Source organism: Vigna unguiculata, chromosome 10 (genome assembly GCF_004118075.2).
Source record: "Vigna unguiculata cultivar IT97K-499-35 chromosome 10, ASM411807v1, whole genome shotgun sequence".
NCBI classification, from domain to species: domain Eukaryota; kingdom Viridiplantae; phylum Streptophyta; class Magnoliopsida; order Fabales; family Fabaceae; genus Vigna; species Vigna unguiculata.
In genome coordinates, this window is record NC_040288.1 from 20491669 (window position 1) to 20512213 (window position 20545).

Consider the following 20545-nt stretch of genomic DNA (forward strand, 5'->3'; position numbering starts at 1 on the left):
ATAGTGATAAAAGAAATATCATGCATACTCAGTCAACCCTGTATATTATAATTATCACTATGTACAATTGCCTTTTTATTATGTTATGTAAAAGTGTCATTAATTAGTGTTATTAAAATTATTATTTTTTTCTCTTTCTTAACTCTTTATTTGAATAAACTTTCTTTTGTTAAAGTTATGTGATTGATATTTTTTATTTTCATCTTTTAAGCATAATTTAACTGAAAACCTACTGTCATATGTCATATAATTTGCTATTTAGGAAAAAAAGAACTACAAAAGTGAAACCATGTCAAGTTTGCCCAAAAAATCATTAATCAAGTTGTTTTTACATCTACTATTAGTTACAAAGTTTCCAAATAGTTTTTTAGATCTGTAAAACTATGTAAATACATGTTAATCTAGGTTTAAATACATCACCAAACATCTTATACAACCAAATAAAAAGAGACAACCAACATCAATTTAAAAATTAGTTATGCCAAATATATCATCATTTACTGATCCGCCATATATAAAACTAGCAATTAATTTCATATACGTATAAATTTATCTGCTTTAAAATTTAAACGATCATACATCTTCATCTAAGAACAAATCATCACCATGATGAACACATTATCTTTTTCTTACACGGTATGAACTTTTTATTGTGAATGTTCTATTACTTTGCCTTTTCTTTTCAATCTTATCCAATTCACGCGTTTTAACTACATTTTAAATCATCTACAAGATTATCATACGAATGATCCTACACACATATTTTCATGGCTAATGGAAACAACTTTGTTGTAGGTTCATATGAGGATTATCTCTAAAGGAGCAATAATTTTATTTTCAATAATGATGTTGCTCTTTGACACAACTTACTCAGTTGTTTTAGAGTCGGATGAAAAATCATATAAAGTCAGCTACTTTCTTGTCTGAAAATTTTGAAGTGGGACCAGGAAAAATTGTGGTGAAAACATTATTAGATATTGACTTTCCAAGGGGACACATTGGGGTCAAGAGTTTTGATGTTGAAGTAGTTGATGAAGATGGTAATTCAGTACCTTTGTATGAAACTTACCTTCATCATTGGTTTGCTGTAAAATATATTGAAAACATTACCATGTCAGAGTACATTAAACAATCTCACGACCTTCGCAATGGTATCGAATTCGAAAGAAATGATGGTGCATGCCAAGGTTTTTTGCTTCCACATTATTGGGGCTTGGGAGCAGAATCACGAGGAACATCTTCAAATCTTCCAGATCCTTTTGCAGTTGAATTAGGTAATCCTACAAAAATAAAGCATGGATTTAATGAAAAATGGTTGTTTAGCATCATGGTTATTGATACACGTGGAACATAAGATAGAAAAGGTTGTACAGAGTGTAGGTGTAAGCTTATGAATCTCCCAAAGGACTTTTACAATGTAACAACGGGCATTAACGGTCAATTGTTGCCTAGAAATTATAAAGGAGGACTCTTTTGTTGTCAAGATAACGTACAATGCAAATTAAGAAATGGTTTTCGTGGCCCAACAAGAAAGCTTTCCCTGAGATACAAAATAAAGTGGGTTGATTGGGATGAACACCAAGTGCCTCTTAAGTTCTATATACTTGATTCAACTGATCGTGTAAGATCAAATGGTTCTACACCAATTCATGATTGTCAGGTAGACGATTTACTCAATACATACAATACCTTACAAATCATAAGCTAACTTTTGAAACTCATTTAATTTCCAAACAAAGGGGGCTATTAATTACTTTTTTCATCGGTATGTGAGTAAAATAAATTTCTCAATTTGTTATAGGCAGAGTATACGATCCCGAGAAATCATGACAATAACATCCCTCATGTTAAGAAAGCAAACATCCCAATGACAAAAGGTGGTTATCTTATATATGGCACTGCTCATATGCACACTGGTGTTGTCAATGTTACTCTATATGGACAGGTAATATTTGATATTTGTTGTTCCCATGCAAGTTGTATCATGTAGATAAACTCACGTTAAATTTTGTGTGATTCATATATTCATTTTTAGGAATAAATTTTGTTGATACTTCTATATCTTTATAAGAAATTAACAAGTTTATTGAATCATCTCTATATTTATGATTATGCTTAACTTAGGATGGAAGGGTTTTATGCACTTCAAGTCCAAAATACGGAACTGGAAAAGAAGCGGGAAATGAAAAGGGTTACCTAGTTGGAATGTCAGTTTCTTATCCTAAACCCGGTTCTATAAAGATCGAAGATGGTGAAATTCTAACACTAGAATCAATATATGAAAACAAGTTTCGTACCGGAGCTATGGGGCATTTCTACATTTACTTGGCAGAACAAATGCCAAACAAGTATTCGAAGGAAATATGATGTGAAAGTAGTTATTTACTTTTCTGTAATGACTTATATAATTTATAGTATATTTTAATACATCAATACAATTTCTAGATCATCATTATGTGTATTAATGTTGTCTTACTTTTAATCCATTACTTAGTTTATGATTGTGTTCTCTTTGTGGGTTATATGGTATACTATCATTTTTATGCTAATTGAGATTATAAATTAAAAATAAAGATTTTAGTGAGCCTAGTCTCAATTTGAATACATTAATAAAAAAAGAATGCGTAGAGTTAATTGCGAAACACACCAAAGTGCAGATGAAGTGAAAGGAACAAACACAAAAGTTGGAAATGGATAAATTTTCTCTCCTATTATGCAACCTATTTTCTTTTACATCCATGTAGAAATCCCTACACTTCACTTTTGTAAAAGGGAGTACAAAATATCTACGATGATTAATCCTGTGGATAAACTTACGTTAAATCTTCTGCACTCCTTATATTAATTAGTAATAATTTTTTTAATAAATTTTATATCCCTTTAAGAAATTAACTACCTTAATGCATCATTTCTAAATTTATGTTTTTGCATATTTAATTTCAAAATTCTTATAATACATAAGTATCATTTCCAAATTATTATTATTATGACTATGATTTTTGGTTTACTTTTAACCCACCGCTTAGTTTATGATTGTTTTATTTGTGCTATAAGGTATGGTTGATGCATTTTTTTGTATATTTAACTATTGTTATGCTAAAAATACACTAAGAAAATGTAATCTACTAATTAAGCTTATAATTTAGGTATAATTAGTCGCAACGTACCCAGTTTCGTTCCAATGTGTCTAAATGGTATCCGCTTTTAACTTTGCATCTATTTAGTACCCAAATTAGTTAATTTGCATCAATTTGGTCACTTTTAGTTGACTTCGTTAAATGACTTAACGTCTGACCATGTTGACTACTTAAGTGGGGAAAAAAAATATTACGTGGCATGAGAGTGGTGTGTGATGTGGAACAATGTTTCGAAAAATGAAATTGAAAATTAAAAGGGGAGGATTTGGGAACGAATTAGAAGTTGGTGTTCGATTGAGAAGCGTTGTCGCGAAGTTAGGGTTCAATTCAAATTGGCGATTTCGAGCGTTGTGGAGGAAATTGAAGTTGTAATTGACATCAAAGTGGCAAATATTTCGGATTCCAGGTGCGCAAACCATTTTAATTTGTCTTTCATTGAATTAAATCTTTTTGGAATGGTGGGGTTTAGGGTTTGACCACTGCAGCAAATAACCTTCACGGTCACTGCACCAATCGAACAATGAAGAAGAAGATGAACATGGGAATGGGAAATTAGGGTTTTTTTAGTGGGGAAAATCAATTGAAATAGGGCATGACACGTTACCCACCCATTGCCACTGTACAATTATTCTCATTGACACGTATCCGTTCAACAATGCCAGATCACTGTTCCATTAACGGTGTTTCTGAAAATTTAACAGGATGGACCACATTGATGCAAATTAACTAATTTGGGTACTCAATAGATGCAAAGTTAAAAGCGGGTACCATTTAGACACATTGGAACGAAATTGGGTACGTTGTGAATAATTATACCTATAATTTAAAAGATGTTGTGAAGCAAGTGCCAATTTGAGTCCGAAAACAATAAAACGACTTGTGTAGAGTGAGGTGCAAATCACCCAAAAATGAACATTAAGAAAAATAAGTAAATAAACATTTTCAAATGAATCAATCATCTTGTATATCATAAAAGGTAAATATTGTTTTCATCACATATATCTAAATAAATTCATTTTTTATTAACAATAATTTTAATGTATAATAATGTTGATATTGATTTATATAAGATATTGAATTATTTATTTTTTTATAAAAATTTGTAATATTGCAGGACCTTCTATTATTTATCTTATGTATTGAAGCTACTCATATATATTAATATTCTTACAAATAGGATATGTTAATTATCACAATCCTTTGTAAATGAAGTTAACACTTAATAATTAGGTTACTCCTAGGGACTTAAATAGTTAAGTAGTCCTTATAATTCTTACTATCTATCCCAATACTTTGAATCCAGTTTTAAAAATTTCATTACATCTATCTATTTAATTTAATTTTGACAATTAATTTTGATATTTACAATATCAAAAGTGAACATCTATATAACACATGATAAAAGCAACAACAATTCAATAAAGATATTTATAATTTATCATGAATGAGATCCCCAAAAACAACCACAACATAAATTAAAACACTAAATGGAGGTTTTGATCATTAACCTCGATGAAAAATTTTAACCTACGACCAAATCGAACATAAACAATCACTCACTGAGACGAAAGAAAAATACACTTTAGATCACCAATGTACCTAGGAACACAGTTGTCGGAGCCACAACCAAGGAAGATAGTCGAAATGTCAAAAACGTGGGGGAGAAGAGACGAAGAAAGGGGTTTCGTGCAAAACCATAAACAAAGATTTACCTTAGATGTCCGACATAAATCTTAAAATTTATGACAGACAATGATGTCACACGACTTATAATATAAAATTTTTAATGAACCTTAGGTCATCCCATGTAAAAAAAAAATTGATTTTAATTACAAAAGTATCCTTGCGTATTCTTTATGTTGTGTTCTTTTGTGTTAGACAATAATTTCCTGATGCTAGGTACACTTTTTCCTCTATTCTTGGTTCAAGTTTCAAGTAAATCATCCTTGTTTTGTATGAGATGGAAGAATACTTAGTATTTTCAAGCAATCTTTTTGTGTTAATTGTGATACGATGGGTGGATTTCATAGCTGTTTGATAAAATGATTTTGTGTTATTGTAGACTAAGGTTTGGGTTGGCGGTGTTTTTTTAGGCAGAATTTTCTTCATCAGTGTCTGTCGCAACCGGAATCGCGACGGGAAGGCGAACCGAAAAAGAAAACGGGTTTGAAAAAGATATTTGGAGTCGCCACCATAGTTATTCTGGAAAACTATGGAAAACCATAAAAATAAAACAAGTCTGCGAAAAATCAGATTTTGGATCCAGGAGTCGGTTACGCGTAGGGAAGGTGTTAGCACCCTACCGCGCCCGCCCGAGGGCAATACCTTTAATTAAAAATGCAATGCTGATGTGATTTTTAAAATATTAATTTTCCCCAAAAATAATAAGACAAAAATGCTAAAAGAAACAAAATATTTTTTTAATTTTTTGGGCCCGACAACGATTGACCTTGGTCCTACGTATTCTCATTCAAAGTGAGAACTCAAGGTTACGTAGTTCTTTAAAATATATTTGAAAAAAAACTATTTCAGAAAATGATTTGATTTTTTTTTAGAGGTGAACCTGACAAGGACTGGCTTGCTCCTACGTATCTCACAATGGAGAATCAAGGATCACGCAGTTCTTATAAGATGTGGTTGTTTGAAAATGTTGATATTTTTATATTTTTGGAATTTTATATTTTTTTGGTATTTTTGAATTACTTGAAAATATGTGTCACACGACGCGAGCGGTCAGACAGACACTAAAAGAGAAAGAAAACTATTTTCGGTATTTTTTAAAAAAAAAAAGTGTCACACGGTGCGAGCGACCGGACAGGCACTATAAAGTAAAAGATAATATTTTTCATTTTTTAGATTTTCTATTTTTTTTTGTAATTTTTAATAATTTTCAAATATTTGGTTTTCCAGGAATAAAAAAATAAATAAAAAACGAAAATAAATAAATAATAAAAAAATAAAACAAAATAAAAGTAAATAAATAAATAAATAAAAATAAATAATTTAATTAAGAAGGATGAAAGTGGAAAACAAAATATGGGATGTATGAGTGATTAATGGGGGTGCACAAAATAAACACAATACAAAAAAGAAAATAACACACAATGACATAGGGGTGCGGGTAAGTAAAATGGGGAGTGTATGAAGAATAGTGAAACAGGCCCAATTGAAACACAAGGAAGGAGTGCATGCAGTATGGGCAGGGGTGCGCAAAAAAAAAAAATAAAAAAAATACACAAACAGTCCAAATCAAATGAATGGAGGTGCAAAGATAAGAAAAGGGGGTGCGCTGTGCAACTTCTAATAGATCCAAAAACATAAATCAGGAGGGGTGCGGAGGCCGAAAGAAGGGGTGCGCGGAGCAAAAGGTGGCTGATCCAATTTTTGAAAAAAAAAAGAACGAGAACCCTAATTTTAACTCAAGCCTCCTTCTCTTCACTTCACCACCAACGGCACCCTTCTCTCGAGCCACCAACAACACGACTCCGGCCCTGGGACGCGCGTCTGGCCGTCCTTAAACGCCGACGACGACAGCGGCCACCGTCGACGAAGCTGCCGGCGCTCGTGTCATCGTCTCAACCTCATTTTTCCCTTTTTCGCGAGCGCGAGATGGGCCGGATCCTGGAGCTCCGCCGTCGCACACCATGGCGCTCCAGCCTTGTGTTCGTCAGCTCCGACCGCCGCGCCTTGGACCGCCACCACGACGCCATTGCCGCTCGCAGAGAGACCGACCAAGATGCCAGCTCCGACCCCCTCTTCTCTGTTTCTCTGTTTGAGTTTGATTAGATGTGACAGATTGGGGAAGATGAAGCGAGAGTATTTGGCACTGGAATTGGGGTTTCGGTTCTATGTTTTTTTTATTTTTGATTTTATGCAGGTGAGCAATGAAGATGAGAGTGTAGGTAGAAGGATGGATTTGGAGTGTTGGACTGTTTTGTTTGGTGTGTCTGCAGGTTCGAATGAATTGGAGGCTAGTGTGGGCGTATGAATCTAATGGTGATGGAAAAAAAATGAGGAAGAAAAGTTTGGTGTTGGATGAATGGAAGGAAACTGTGGCTGCGGGGTTCGGTTGGGGTTCTGTTTGCAGGTTGAAATGGAGTCCCATGTTGAAGGAGGATGAGATAATGGTGAAAATAGGTTCTGGTGGGAATGTTTACAGCTTTGAGTATTTCATTGGTTATGGAGAATGGCGAGCTTTGAGTATTTCATTGGTTATGGAGAATGGCGAGAACGAGTGGTTTTGCGAATGGAAATGCTGGAAATGTTGGCGGGCGTTGGGCTTTAAGTTGATTTGAGTTGATCACGGTGAACTGGTTTGGGGTTATGGTGATCACGAGGCCGTGAAGGGGAAGGATGAATGATGGTGATAAAACTTTTTAAAGGGGAGGTACGATGAGGGTGCGAGAATGACGAGGGTGATGATGGAAGATTCAATGTAGTAATGCATACAGATTCAACAGTAATGTAGTAATGCACACAACAGATTCAACAGATTCAATGAGCCAAATAAATGACAAGCCAAAGCCCAGTATATATGACTACATTATGTTCATTCTCAAGCACAATGCAACTGCATCAGGTTCACATTCAAGTATGCAAATGAAGCGTTTACCTCTCGCAGTCCTCCCTATCAGTGTCTTCGCGACTCAAACGATTCTCCCCTCTCTTTTTCGCTTATGTTCTCCTTTCTTCTTGCCCTTTTTTTGTTGCTCTTGCTGCTCCGTGATCTTGTGAAAAAAAAAACCCAATTCGTCTTCCCCCTTTGCTTATGTGTGGAAAGTTGCACTTTAGCCATAGTTGCACTGCTATGCTCAGAGTGCCTCCCCTGGTTCCTGCCACAGTGATACACCAATACCCAACCTTTCTTCTTTTTGTGTCAAAAACCCCCCAATAATAAGATAACGTATGAATCTGGCCATATTTTGCATGGCAGAGTAAGTGAAATGACTTTCATTATTATTTTTTATTTTATATATTTTATATATTTTTTAAGAGCAGAAAAACAAAATGGTGTGAAAATGAAATAAAATAAAACTTGAAATTAAAATAAGATAAAATAAGATAAGGAAAAATAGCATAAAAAAAATTAAATAAATAAATAAATAAAAAGTAAGACAAAATAAAAAGAAAAGAGGTATTTATATACACGTCCAAATTAATGTTGACTCCTTTTTTTCTATAATGTTTTTTTTTTCCTTTTTTTCTTTTTTTTTAAAAAAATTAATTTCTTAGTTAATTGTTTTTATTAACCAGATAAAATTGAGTGTTGACAGTGTCTAAATATATTTAAGCTTGATTTAGCATTGAAACTTGAATTTTCTTATAATTTTAAAAGTATAATAAAATAAACAACATAAATCTTAAAGATATTCACCACTTAAACATAGATTTAATTAATAGGATTAAGTGTGAAAGTTTGCATATGAGATTGGAATAAGATCAAGAATGCAAAAATAAGAGCACAATGATATAAAGAAAAGATAAGATAGAAATTCTTATAAGCATGCAAAAATATGAGAAATTTGAAAAGGAAATAACAATTCGATTCAAAAATTGAAAGAGACAAAAGATAATATGAAGATGAAGAAATTATGATTCAATGGCGAAGAAATTATGATTCAATGGCGGAGGCCATCCCACTTGAAGATGTTTCAAGATATGTGTTAAATTGAGTAGCCACTTGATCATAGGATTAAGGATAAAATAAAGTTAAGAATAGAAATTTCTCTCTCTTGTAAATACCTGGAAGCATCTTAATGGATGAATAAAGTTGTAATGTATGTACATACGGTGCAAACCATGTGGAATGAAGTGTAATCGACCGCTCGGATGTGGAAAAACCTGACCGGTCATTATTAAAATAAGCTAAACATCTAATTACCATAAACATGTCAATAGGAAGGTTTAAAGTGAATTGGGCCAAAATTTGTTTGCCCCTAATCAAAAAACTCGTGGAGATGACTATAAATACAGGTCAAATGTATGGTTGTTCGAACATTCATTACACTTTTATTACTTTTATTATAGCATTAATTGTTTAAACCGATCTAACCTAGGATGACTTTAGCATTGGAGCACCTTTAACATATACCTCCTGATCGGTTGGCAAACAGATTACCCTAGCACGAAGAGGATAACACTGAAGTCAACATACCAGGAAATTGTTTGGAGTGGACGTTTGACCCTATACTCGAAACAAAAGTAAAAACCATTTAATTGGTACAAATTCAAGGAATAAAGAATCATGTTTCTTTTTTCCTTTTTTCATAAGCTTTTAGACCAGAAAAGGAGTGATATTATTTTGTAGTCAATGTAGTTTTTATATGATTGATTTACAAAACTTTATGGACTCTCTTTATTGAAGATGGCAATTTCTCTTTGAATAACCCTTTTTTTTTCTTAATAAGTAGATGCCAATGATTTTTTTATGCATGTTTATCTTTATTTTGAAATAAAACTATTGAAATAAATTGGTTGACATACATTCACAGTTTTTGGATTTAGTTTATGCATATGTTGTCCATTTTTCTTGAGTTGCATTACGTTGAGAAACAAGCATGTGTTTTTAAGATGACAAATGCCTTATAATATTTCTTTCATTGAATTATTTAGAAGTTAATTTTTCAGCATTTGATAAAAATGATATCACAATCGTAGCACTTGCACATCAAAAAATACACAACCTTTGTTGTATTGAATTACTTTTTATTGTGATTAAAATAGCTAAGTTAACTTGTTTGTAATTGTTGCGCCATAAAAAATTTTCTTTCTATTAGTTTACATTCAAGGGCACAACAATTTAACAATCAATTTTTAAAGTACAATCTTAAAATATAATAAACTTATATAAATTTAGAGGTATTTAGAATATATTTAAATCATATAAAAATATCATTTTATGTCTTACTAAAATACTATGAATAGTGATAAAAGAAATATCATGCATACTCAGTCAACCCTGTATATTATAATTATCACTATGTACAATTGCATTCTTATTGTGTTATGTCTTAAGTGTCATTAATTAGTGTTATTAAAATTATTATTTTTTTCTCTTTCTTAACTCTTTATTTGAATAAACTTCCTTTTGTTAAAGTTATGTGATTGATATTTTTTATTTTCATCTTTTAAGCATAATTTAACTGAAAACCTATTGTCATATGTCATATAATATTAGAATGTTGCTATTTAGGAAAAAAAGAACTACAAAAGTGAAACCATGTCAAGTTTGCCCAAAAAATCATTAATCAAGTTGTTTTTACATCTACAATTAGTTACAAAGTTTCCAAATAGTTGTTTAGATCTGTAAAACTATGTAAATACATGTTAATCTAGGTTTAAATACGTCACCAAACATCTTATACAACCAACTAAAAAGAGACAACCAACATCAATTTAAAAATTAGTTATGCCAAATATATCATCATTTACTGATCCGCCATATATAAAACTAGCAATTAATTTCATATACGTATAAATTTATCTGCTTTAAAATTTAAACGATCATACATCTTCATCTAAGAACAAATCATCACCATGATCAACACATTATCGTTTTCTTACACGGTATGAACTTTTTATTGTGAATGTTCTATTACTTTGCCTTTTCTTTTCAATCTTATCCAATTCACGCGTTTTAACTACATTTTAAATCATCTACAAGATTATCATACGAATGATCCTACACACATATTTTCATGGCTAATGGAAACGATTTTGTTGTAGGTTCATATGAGGATTATCTCTAAAGGAGCAATAATTTTATTTTCAATAATGATGTTGCTCTTTGACACAACTTACTCAGTTGTTTTAGAGTCGAATGAAAATCATATAAAGTCAGCTACTTTCTTGTCTGAAAATTTTGAAGTGGGACCAGGAAAAATTGTGGTGAAAACATTATTAGATATTGACTTTCCAAGGGGACACATTGGGGTCAAGAGTTTTGATGTTGAAGTAGTTGATGAAGATGGTAATTCAGTACCTTTGTATGAAACTTACCTTCATCATTGGTTTGCTGTAAAATATATTGAAAACATTACCATGTCAGAGTACATTAAACAATCTCACGACCTTCGCAATGGTATCGAATTCGAAAGAAATGATGGTGCATGCCAAGGTTTTTTGCTTCCACATTATTGGGGCTTGGGAGCAGAATCACGAGGAACATCTTCAAATCTTCCAGATCCTTTTGCAGTTGAATTAGGTAATCCTACAAAAATAAAGCATGGATTTAATGAAAAATGGTTGTTTAGCATCATGGTTATTGATACACGTGGAACACAAGATAGAAAAGGTTGTACAGAGTGTAGGTGTAAGCTTATGAATCTCCCAAAGGACTTTTACAATGTAACAACGGGCATTAACGGTCAATTGTTGCCTAGAAATTATAAAGGAGGACTCTTTTGTTGTCAAGATAACGTACAATGCAAATTAAGAAATGGTTTTCGTGGCCCAACAAGAAAGCTTTCCCTGAGATACAAAATAAAGTGGGTTGATTGGGATGAACACCAAGTGCCTCTTAAGTTCTATATACTTGATTCAACTGATCGTGTAAGATCAAATGGTTCTACACCAATTCACGATTGTCAGGTAGACGATTTACTCAATACATACAATACCTTACAAATCATAAGCAAACTTTTGAAACTCATTTAATTTCCAAACAAAGGTATTAGGCTATTAATTACTTTTTTCATCGGTATGTGAGTAAAATAAATTTCTCAATTTGTTATAGGCAGAGTATACGATCCCGAGAAATCATGACAATGACATCCCTCATGTTAAGAAAGCAAACATCCCAATGACAAAAGGTGGTTATCTTATATATGGCACTGCTCATATGCACACTGGTGTTGTCAATGTTACTCTATATGGACAGGTAATATTTGATATTTGTTGTTCCCATGTAAGTTGTATCATGTAGATAAACTCACGTTAAATTTTGTGTGATTCATATATTCATTTTTAGGAATAAATTTTGTTGATACATCTACATCTTTATAAGAAATTAACAAGTTTATTGAATCATCTCTATATTTACGATTATGCTTAACTTAGGATGGAAGGGTTTTATGCACTTCAAGTCCAAAATACGGAACTGGAAAAGAAGCGGGAAATGAAAAGGGTTACCTAGTTGGAATGTCAGTTTGTTATCCTAAACCCGGTTCTATAAAGATCGAAGATGGTGAAATTCTAACACTAGAATCAATATATGAAAACAAGTTTCGTACCGGAGCTATGGGGCATTTCTACATTTACTTGGCAGAACAAATGCCAAACAAGTATTCGAAGGAAATATGATGTGAAAGTAGTTATTTACTTTTATGTAATGACTTATATAATTTATAGTATATTGTAATACATCAATACAATTTCTAGATCATCATTATGTGTATTAATGTTGTCTTACTTTTAATCCATTACTTAGTTTATGATTGTGTTCTCTTTGTGGGTTATATGGTATACTATCATTTTTATGCTAATTGAGATTATAAATTAAAAATAAAGATTTTAGTGAACCTAGTCTCAATTTGAATCCATTAATAAGAAAAGAATGCGTAGAGTTAATTGCAAAACACACCAAAGTGCAGATGAAGTGAAAGGAACAAACACAAAAGTTGGAAATGGATAAATTTTCTCTCCTATTATGCAACCTATTTTCTTTTACATCCATGTAGAAATCCCTACACTTCACTTTTGTAAAAGGGAGTACAAAATATCTACGATGATTAATCCTGTGGATAAACTTACGTTAAATCTTCTGCACTCCTTATATTAATTAGTAATAATTTTTTTAATAAATTTAATATCCCTTTAAGAAATTAACTACCTTAATGCATCATTTCTAAATTTATGTTTTTGCATATTTAATTTCAAAATTCTTATAATACATAAGTATCATTTCCAAATTATTATTATTATGACTATGATTGTTGGTTTACTTTTAACCCACCGCTTAGTTTATGATTGTTTTATTTGTGCTATAAGGTATGGTTGATGCATTTTTTTTGTATATTTAACTATTGTTATGCTAAAAATACACTAAGAAAATGTAGTCTACTAATTGAGCTTATAATTTAAAAGATGTTGTGAAGCAAGTGCCAATTTGAGTCCGAAAACAATAAAACGACTTGTGTAGAGTGAGGTGCAAATCACCCAAAAATGAACATTAAGAAAAATAAGTAAATAAACATTTTGAAATGAATCAATCATCCTGTATATCATAAAAGGTAAATATTGTTTTCATCACATATATCTAAATAAATTCATTTTTTGTTAACAATAATTTTAATGTATATTAATGTTTATATTGATTTATATAAGATATTGAATTATTTATTTTTTTATAAAAATTTGTAATATTGTAGGACCTTCTATTATTTATCTTATGTATTGAAGCTACTCATATATATTAATATTCTTACAAATAGGATACGTTAATTATCACAATCCTTTGTAAATGAAGTTAACACTTAATAATTAGGTTACTCCTAGGGACTTAAATAGTTAAGTAGTCCTTATAATTCTTACTATCTATCCCAATACTTTGAATCCAGTTTTAAAAATCTCATTACATCTATCTATTTAATTTAATTCTATTTAATTTAATTTTGACAATTAATTTTGATATTTACAATATCAAAAGTGAACATCTATATAACACGTGATAAAAGCAACAACAATTCAATAAAGATATTTATAACTTATCATGAATGAGATCCCCAAAAACAACCACAACATAAATTAAAACACTAAATGGAGGTTTTGATCATTAACCTCGATGAAAAATTTTAACCTACGACCAAATCGAACATAAACAATCACTCGCTGAGACGAAAGAAAAATACACTTTAGACCACCAATGTACCTAGGAACACAATTGTCGGAGCCACAACCAAGGAAGATAGCTGAAATGTCGAAAACGTGGGGGAGAAGAGACGAAGAAAGGGGTTTCGTGCAAAACCATAAACAAAAATTTACCTTAGATGTCCGACATAAATCTTAAAATTTATGACAGACAATGATGTCACACGACTTATAATATAAAATTTTTAATGAACCTTAGGTCATCCCACGTAAAAAAAAAATGATTTTAATTACAAAAGTATCCTTGCATATTTTTATGTTGTGTTCTTTTGTGTTAGACAATAATTTCCTGATGCTAGGTACACTTTTCCCTCTATTCTTGGTTCAAGTTTCAAGTAAATCATCCTTGTTTTGTATGAGATGGAAGAATACTTAGTATTTTCAAGCAATCTTTTTGTGTTAATTGTGATACGATGGGTGGATTTCATAGGTGTTTGATAAAATGATTTTGTGTTATTGTAGACTAAGGTTTGGGTTGGCGGTGTTTTTTTAGGCACAATTTTCTTCATCAGTGTCTAAATATATTTGAGCTTGATTTAGCATTGAAACTTGAATTTTCTTATAATTTTAAAAGTATAATAAAATAAACAACATGAATCTTAAAGATATTCACCACTTAAACATAGATTTAATTAATAGGATTAAGTGTGAAAGTTTGCATATGAGATTGGAATAAGATCAAGAATGCAAAAATAAGAGCACAATGATATAAAGAAAAGATAAGATAGAAATTCTTATAAGCATGCAAAAATATGAGAAATTTGAAAAGGAAATAACAATTCAATTCAAAAATTGAAAGAGACAAAAGATAATATGAAGATGAAGAAATTATGATTCAGTGGCGGAGGCCATGCCACTTGAAGATGTTTCAAGATATGTGTTAAATTGAGTAGCCACTTGATCATAGGATTAAGGATAAAATACAGTTAAGAATAGAAATTTCTCTCTCTTGTAAATACCTGGAAGCATCTTAATGGATGAATAAAGTTGTAATGTATGTACATACGGTGCAAACCATGTGGAATGAAGTGTAATCGACCGCTCGGATGTGGAAAAACATGACCGGTCATTATTAAAATAAGCTAAACATCTAATTACCATAAACATGTCAATAGGAAGGTTTAAAGTGAATTGGGCCACAATTTGTTTGCCCCTAATCAAAAAACTCGTGGAGATGACTATAAATACAGGTCAAATGTATGGTTGTTCGAACATTCATTACACTTTTATTACTTTTATTATAGCATTAATTGTTTAAACCGATCTAACCTAGGATGACTTTAGCATTGGAGCACCTTTAACATATACCCCCTGATCAGTTGGCAAACAGATTACCCTAGCACGAAGAGGATAACACTGAAGTCAACATACCAGGAAATTGTTTGGAGTGGACGTTTGACCCTATACTCGAAACAAAAGTAAAAACCATTTAATTGGTACAAATTCAAGGAATAAAGAATCATGTTTCTTTTTTCCTTTTTTCATAAGCTTTTAGACCAGAAAAGGAGTGATATTATTTTGTAGTCAATGTAGTTTTTATATGATTGATTTACAAAACTTTATGGACTCTCTTTATTGAAGATGGTAATTTCTCTTTGAATAACCCTTTTTTTTCTTAATAAGTAGATGCCAATGATTTTTTTATGCATGTTTATCTTTATTTTGAAATAAAACTATTGAAATAAATTGGTTGACATACATTCACAGTTTTTGGATTTAGTTTATGCATATGTTGTCCATTTTTCTTGAGTTGCATTATGTTGAGAAACAAGCATGTGTTTTTAAGATGACAAATGCCTTATAATATTTCTTTCATTGAATTATTTAGAAGTTAATTTTTCAGCATTTGATAAAAATGATATCACAATCGTAGCACTTGCACATCAAAAAATACACAACCTTTGTTGTATTGAATTACTTTTTATTGTGATTAAAATAGCTAAGTTAACTTGTTTGTAATTGTTGCGCCATAAAAAATTTTCTTTCTATTAGTTTACATTCAAGGGCACAACAATTTAACAATCAACTTTTAAAGTACAATCTTAAAATATAATAAACTTATATAAATTTAGAGGTATTTAGAATATATTTAAATCATATAAAAATATCATTTTATGTCTTACTAAAATACTATGAATAGTGATAAAAGAAATATCATGCATACTCAGTCAACCCTGTATATTATAATTATCACTATGTACAATTGCATTCTTATTGTGTTATGTCTTAAGTGTCATTAATTAGTGTTATTAAAATTATTATTTTTTTCTCTTTCTTAACTCTTTATTTGAATAAACTTCCTTTTGTTAAAGTTATGTGATTGATATTTTTTATTTTCATCTTTTAAGCATAATTTAACTGAAAACCTATTGTCATATGTCATATAATATTAGAATGTTGCTATTTAGGAAAAAAAGAACTACAAAAGTGAAACCATGTCAAGTTTGCCCAAAAAATCATTAATCAAGTTGTTTTTACATCTACAATTAGTTACAAAGTTTCCAAATAGTTGTTTAGATCTGTAAAACTATGTAAATACATGTTAATCTAGGTTTAAATACGTCACCAAACATCTTATACAACCAACTAAAAAGAGACAACCAACATCAATTTAAAAATTAGTTATGCCAAATATATCATCATTTACTGATCCGCCATATATAAAACTAGCAATTAATTTCATATACGTATAAATTTATCTGCTTTAAAATTTAAACGATCATACATCTTCATCTAAGAACAAATCATCACCATGATCAACACATTATCGTTTTCTTACACGGTATGAACTTTTTATTGTGAATGTTCTATTACTTTGCCTTTTCTTTTCAATCTTATCCAATTCACGCGTTTTAACTACATTTTAAATCATCTACAAGATTATCATACGAATGATCCTACACACATATTTTCATGGCTAATGGAAACGATTTTGTTGTAGGTTCATATGAGGATTATCTCTAAAGGAGCAATAATTTTATTTTCAATAATGATGTTGCTCTTTGACACAACTTACTCAGTTGTTTTAGAGTCGAATGAAAATCATATAAAGTCAGCTACTTTCTTGTCTGAAAATTTTGAAGTGGGACCAGGAAAAATTGTGGTGAAAACATTATTAGATATTGACTTTCCAAGGGGACACATTGGGGTCAAGAGTTTTGATGTTGAAGTAGTTGATGAAGATGGTAATTCAGTACCTTTGTATGAAACTTACCTTCATCATTGGTTTGCTGTAAAATATATTGAAAACATTACCATGTCAGAGTACATTAAACAATCTCACGACCTTCGCAATGGTATCGAATTCGAAAGAAATGATGGTGCATGCCAAGGTTTTTTGCTTCCACATTATTGGGGCTTGGGAGCAGAATCACGAGGAACATCTTCAAATCTTCCAGATCCTTTTGCAGTTGAATTAGGTAATCCTACAAAAATAAAGCATGGATTTAATGAAAAATGGTTGTTTAGCATCATGGTTATTGATACACGTGGAACACAAGATAGAAAAGGTTGTACAGAGTGTAGGTGTAAGCTTATGAATCTCCCAAAGGACTTTTACAATGTAACAACGGGCATTAACGGTCAATTGTTGCCTAGAAATTATAAAGGAGGACTCTTTTGTTGTCAAGATAACGTACAATGCAAATTAAGAAATGGTTTTCGTGGCCCAACAAGAAAGCTTTCCCTGAGATACAAAATAAAGTGGGTTGATTGGGATGAACACCAAGTGCCTCTTAAGTTCTATATACTTGATTCAACTGATCGTGTAAGATCAAATGGTTCTACACCAATTCACGATTGTCAGGTAGACGATTTACTCAATACATACAATACCTTACAAATCATAAGCAAACTTTTGAAACTCATTTAATTTCCAAACAAAGGTATTAGGCTATTAATTACTTTTTTCATCGGTATGTGAGTAAAATAAATTTCTCAATTTGTTATAGGCAGAGTATACGATCCCGAGAAATCATGACAATGACATCCCTCATGTTAAGAAAGCAAACATCCCAATGACAAAAGGTGGTTATCTTATATATGGCATGCTCATATGCACACTGGTGTTGTCAATGTTACTCTATATGGACAGGTAATATTTGATATTTGTTGTTCCCATGTAAGTTGTATCATGTAGATAAACTCACGTTAAATTTTGTGTGATTCATATATTCATTTTTAGGAATAAATTTTGTTGATACATCTACATCTTTATAAGAAATTAACAAGTTTATTGAATCATCTCTATATTTACGATTATGCTTAACTTAGGATGGAAGGGTTTTATGCACTTCAAGTCCAAAATACGGAACTGGAAAAGAAGCGGGAAATGAAAAGGGTTACCTAGTTGGAATGTCAGTTTGTTATCCTAAACTCGGTTCTATAAAGATCGAAGATGGTGAAATTCTAACACTAGAATCAATATATGAAAACAAGTTTCGTACCGGAGCTATGGGGCATTTCTACATTTACTTGGCAGAACAAATGCCAAACAAGTATTCGAAGGAAATATGATGTGAAAGTAGTTATTTACTTTTATGTAATGACTTATATAATTTATAGTATATTGTAATACATCAATACAATTTCTAGATCATCATTATGTGTATTAATGTTGTCTTACTTTTAATCCATTACTTAGTTTATGATTGTGTTCTCTTTGTGGGTTATATGGTATACTATCATTTTTATGCTAATTGAGATTATAAATTAAAAATAAAGATTTTAGTGAACCTAGTCTCAATTTGAATCCATTAATAAGAAAAGAATGCGTAGAGTTAATTGCAAAACACACCAAAGTGCAGATGAAGTGAAAGGAACAAACACAAAAGTTGGAAATGGATAAATTTTCTCTCCTATTATGCAACCTATTTTCTTTTACATCCATGTAGAAATCCCTACACTTCACTTTTGTAAAAGGGAGTACAAAATATCTACGATGATTAATCCTGTGGATAAACTTACGTTAAATCTTCTGCACTCCTTATATTAATTAGTAATAATTTTTTTAATAAATTTTATATCCCTTTAAGAAATTAACTACCTTAATGCATCATTTCTAAATTTATGCTTTTGCATATTTAATTTCAAAATTGTTATAATACATAAGTATTATTTCCAAATTATAATTATGACTGTGATTGTTGGTTTACTTTTAACCCACCGCTTTGTTTATGATTGGTTTATTTTTGCTATAGGGAATGGTTGATGCATTTTTTTGTATAGTTAACTATTGTTATTCTAAAAATACACTAAGAAAATGTGGTCTACTAATTGAGCTTATAATTTAAAAGATGTTGTGAAGCAAGTGCCAATTTTAGTCCGAAAACAATAAAATGACTTGTGTGGAGTGAAGTGCAAATCACCCAAAAATGAACATTATGAAAAATAAGTAAATAAAAATTTTAAAATGAATCAATCATCCTCAATATCATAAAAGTTAAATATTGTTTTCATCATATATATCTAAATAAATGTTAACAATAATTTTAATGTATAAAAATGTTGATATTAATTTATATAAGATTTTGAATTATTAAATTTTTTATAAAAATTTTTAATGTTGCAAGAACTTCTATTATTTATCTTATGAATTTAATATGTATGACCCGTGAAATTTAAATAAGTAAATAAATAATTATTTAATAAATATGGGTAGTGGAGCTTTTATGGCATTTAATGTTAAGGTTTATGATGTGGAAAAGTACTAGTTCAAATGGTTGAGAGTACTTAGTTAGATTGAGAGGACATGGGTTTGAATCCTATGCATGCCATTTAGGTGTTATTGTAATCATGTAATTTTAATAATATGTTGAGCGTAAAGAGGGATAATATAATCTTATATTTATAGAAATTATCAAGAAACTTGAATTGGCTTGATGGTTGTGAATGTGCTTGGCAATTGGCATGGGTAAGGGTTCAAACCTTGGTAAATCCAAATTAAACTTTCTTTTTCCCAAAGTTCAGAGAGGATTGAAGGCTGTTGCGGAAGCTGTTAAAGGAAACCGCTTTATCTCGATAATTTTATGTTTTGATTGATTGTATAACATATATAACCGTCAATTTCGATGTTTTTGGGATTCTAGAGCGAAGTTAAACGAGAAGAAATGGAATGCGTATATGTATGGATTGTGGAGTATTAAGAATCATTATAATTCTGCAGTAATTGGATAATAATTGGGGAAAATTGTATGAATGTGAATTTTAGGGTTGATGATTGGTGATTCTCAAAGTTACACGAAATTAAATGGGAAATTGTTAATGAAGTATCTTAGATTGGAAGTTTAGGTATGAACCATGAATCTAAATACGTAAGTATGGCCTATTGAGTCATAAATCGATGGAAACCAGAGTTGTGGTGAATGGGCTAAGGTTCGCAACTGCAGGAAGAATTTTGGGGTTCCTGGAACAGCAAGAATCGCTTGACGGCACCTTAGTTGCCACCAGGCGCCATACCAGAGATGCGTGGTGTTCTAATTGATGAAAAACATTCTTTTTCGTATTTTCGCAGAACAGGAACCGCCTAGCGCTGGTTTTGTACC

At 31.1% G+C, this 20545-nt stretch overlaps 1 protein-coding gene and 2 pseudogenes across 1 annotated transcript; all 3 read left to right on the forward strand.

Moving 5' to 3' along the window:
• The first annotated feature begins 889 nt into the window (after positions 1-889).
• LOC114165373 lies at positions 890-2367 on the forward strand (annotated as a pseudogene).
• An 8253-nt stretch (positions 2368-10620) lies between these two features.
• Positions 10621-12461, forward strand: LOC114165077. The gene is made up of 4 exons (XM_028049731.1): positions 10621-10703; positions 10863-11726; positions 11872-12015; positions 12195-12461. Exons 1-4 carry the CDS (start codon positions 10674-10676, stop codon positions 12435-12437), a joined length of 1281 nt encoding a protein of 426 aa, XP_027905532.1. The 5' UTR covers positions 10621-10673; the 3' UTR covers positions 12438-12461.
• Positions 12462-16702: 4241 nt separating this feature from the next.
• On the forward strand, positions 16703-18542 carry LOC114165354 (annotated as a pseudogene).
• The last annotated feature ends 2003 nt before the right edge of the window (positions 18543-20545 follow it).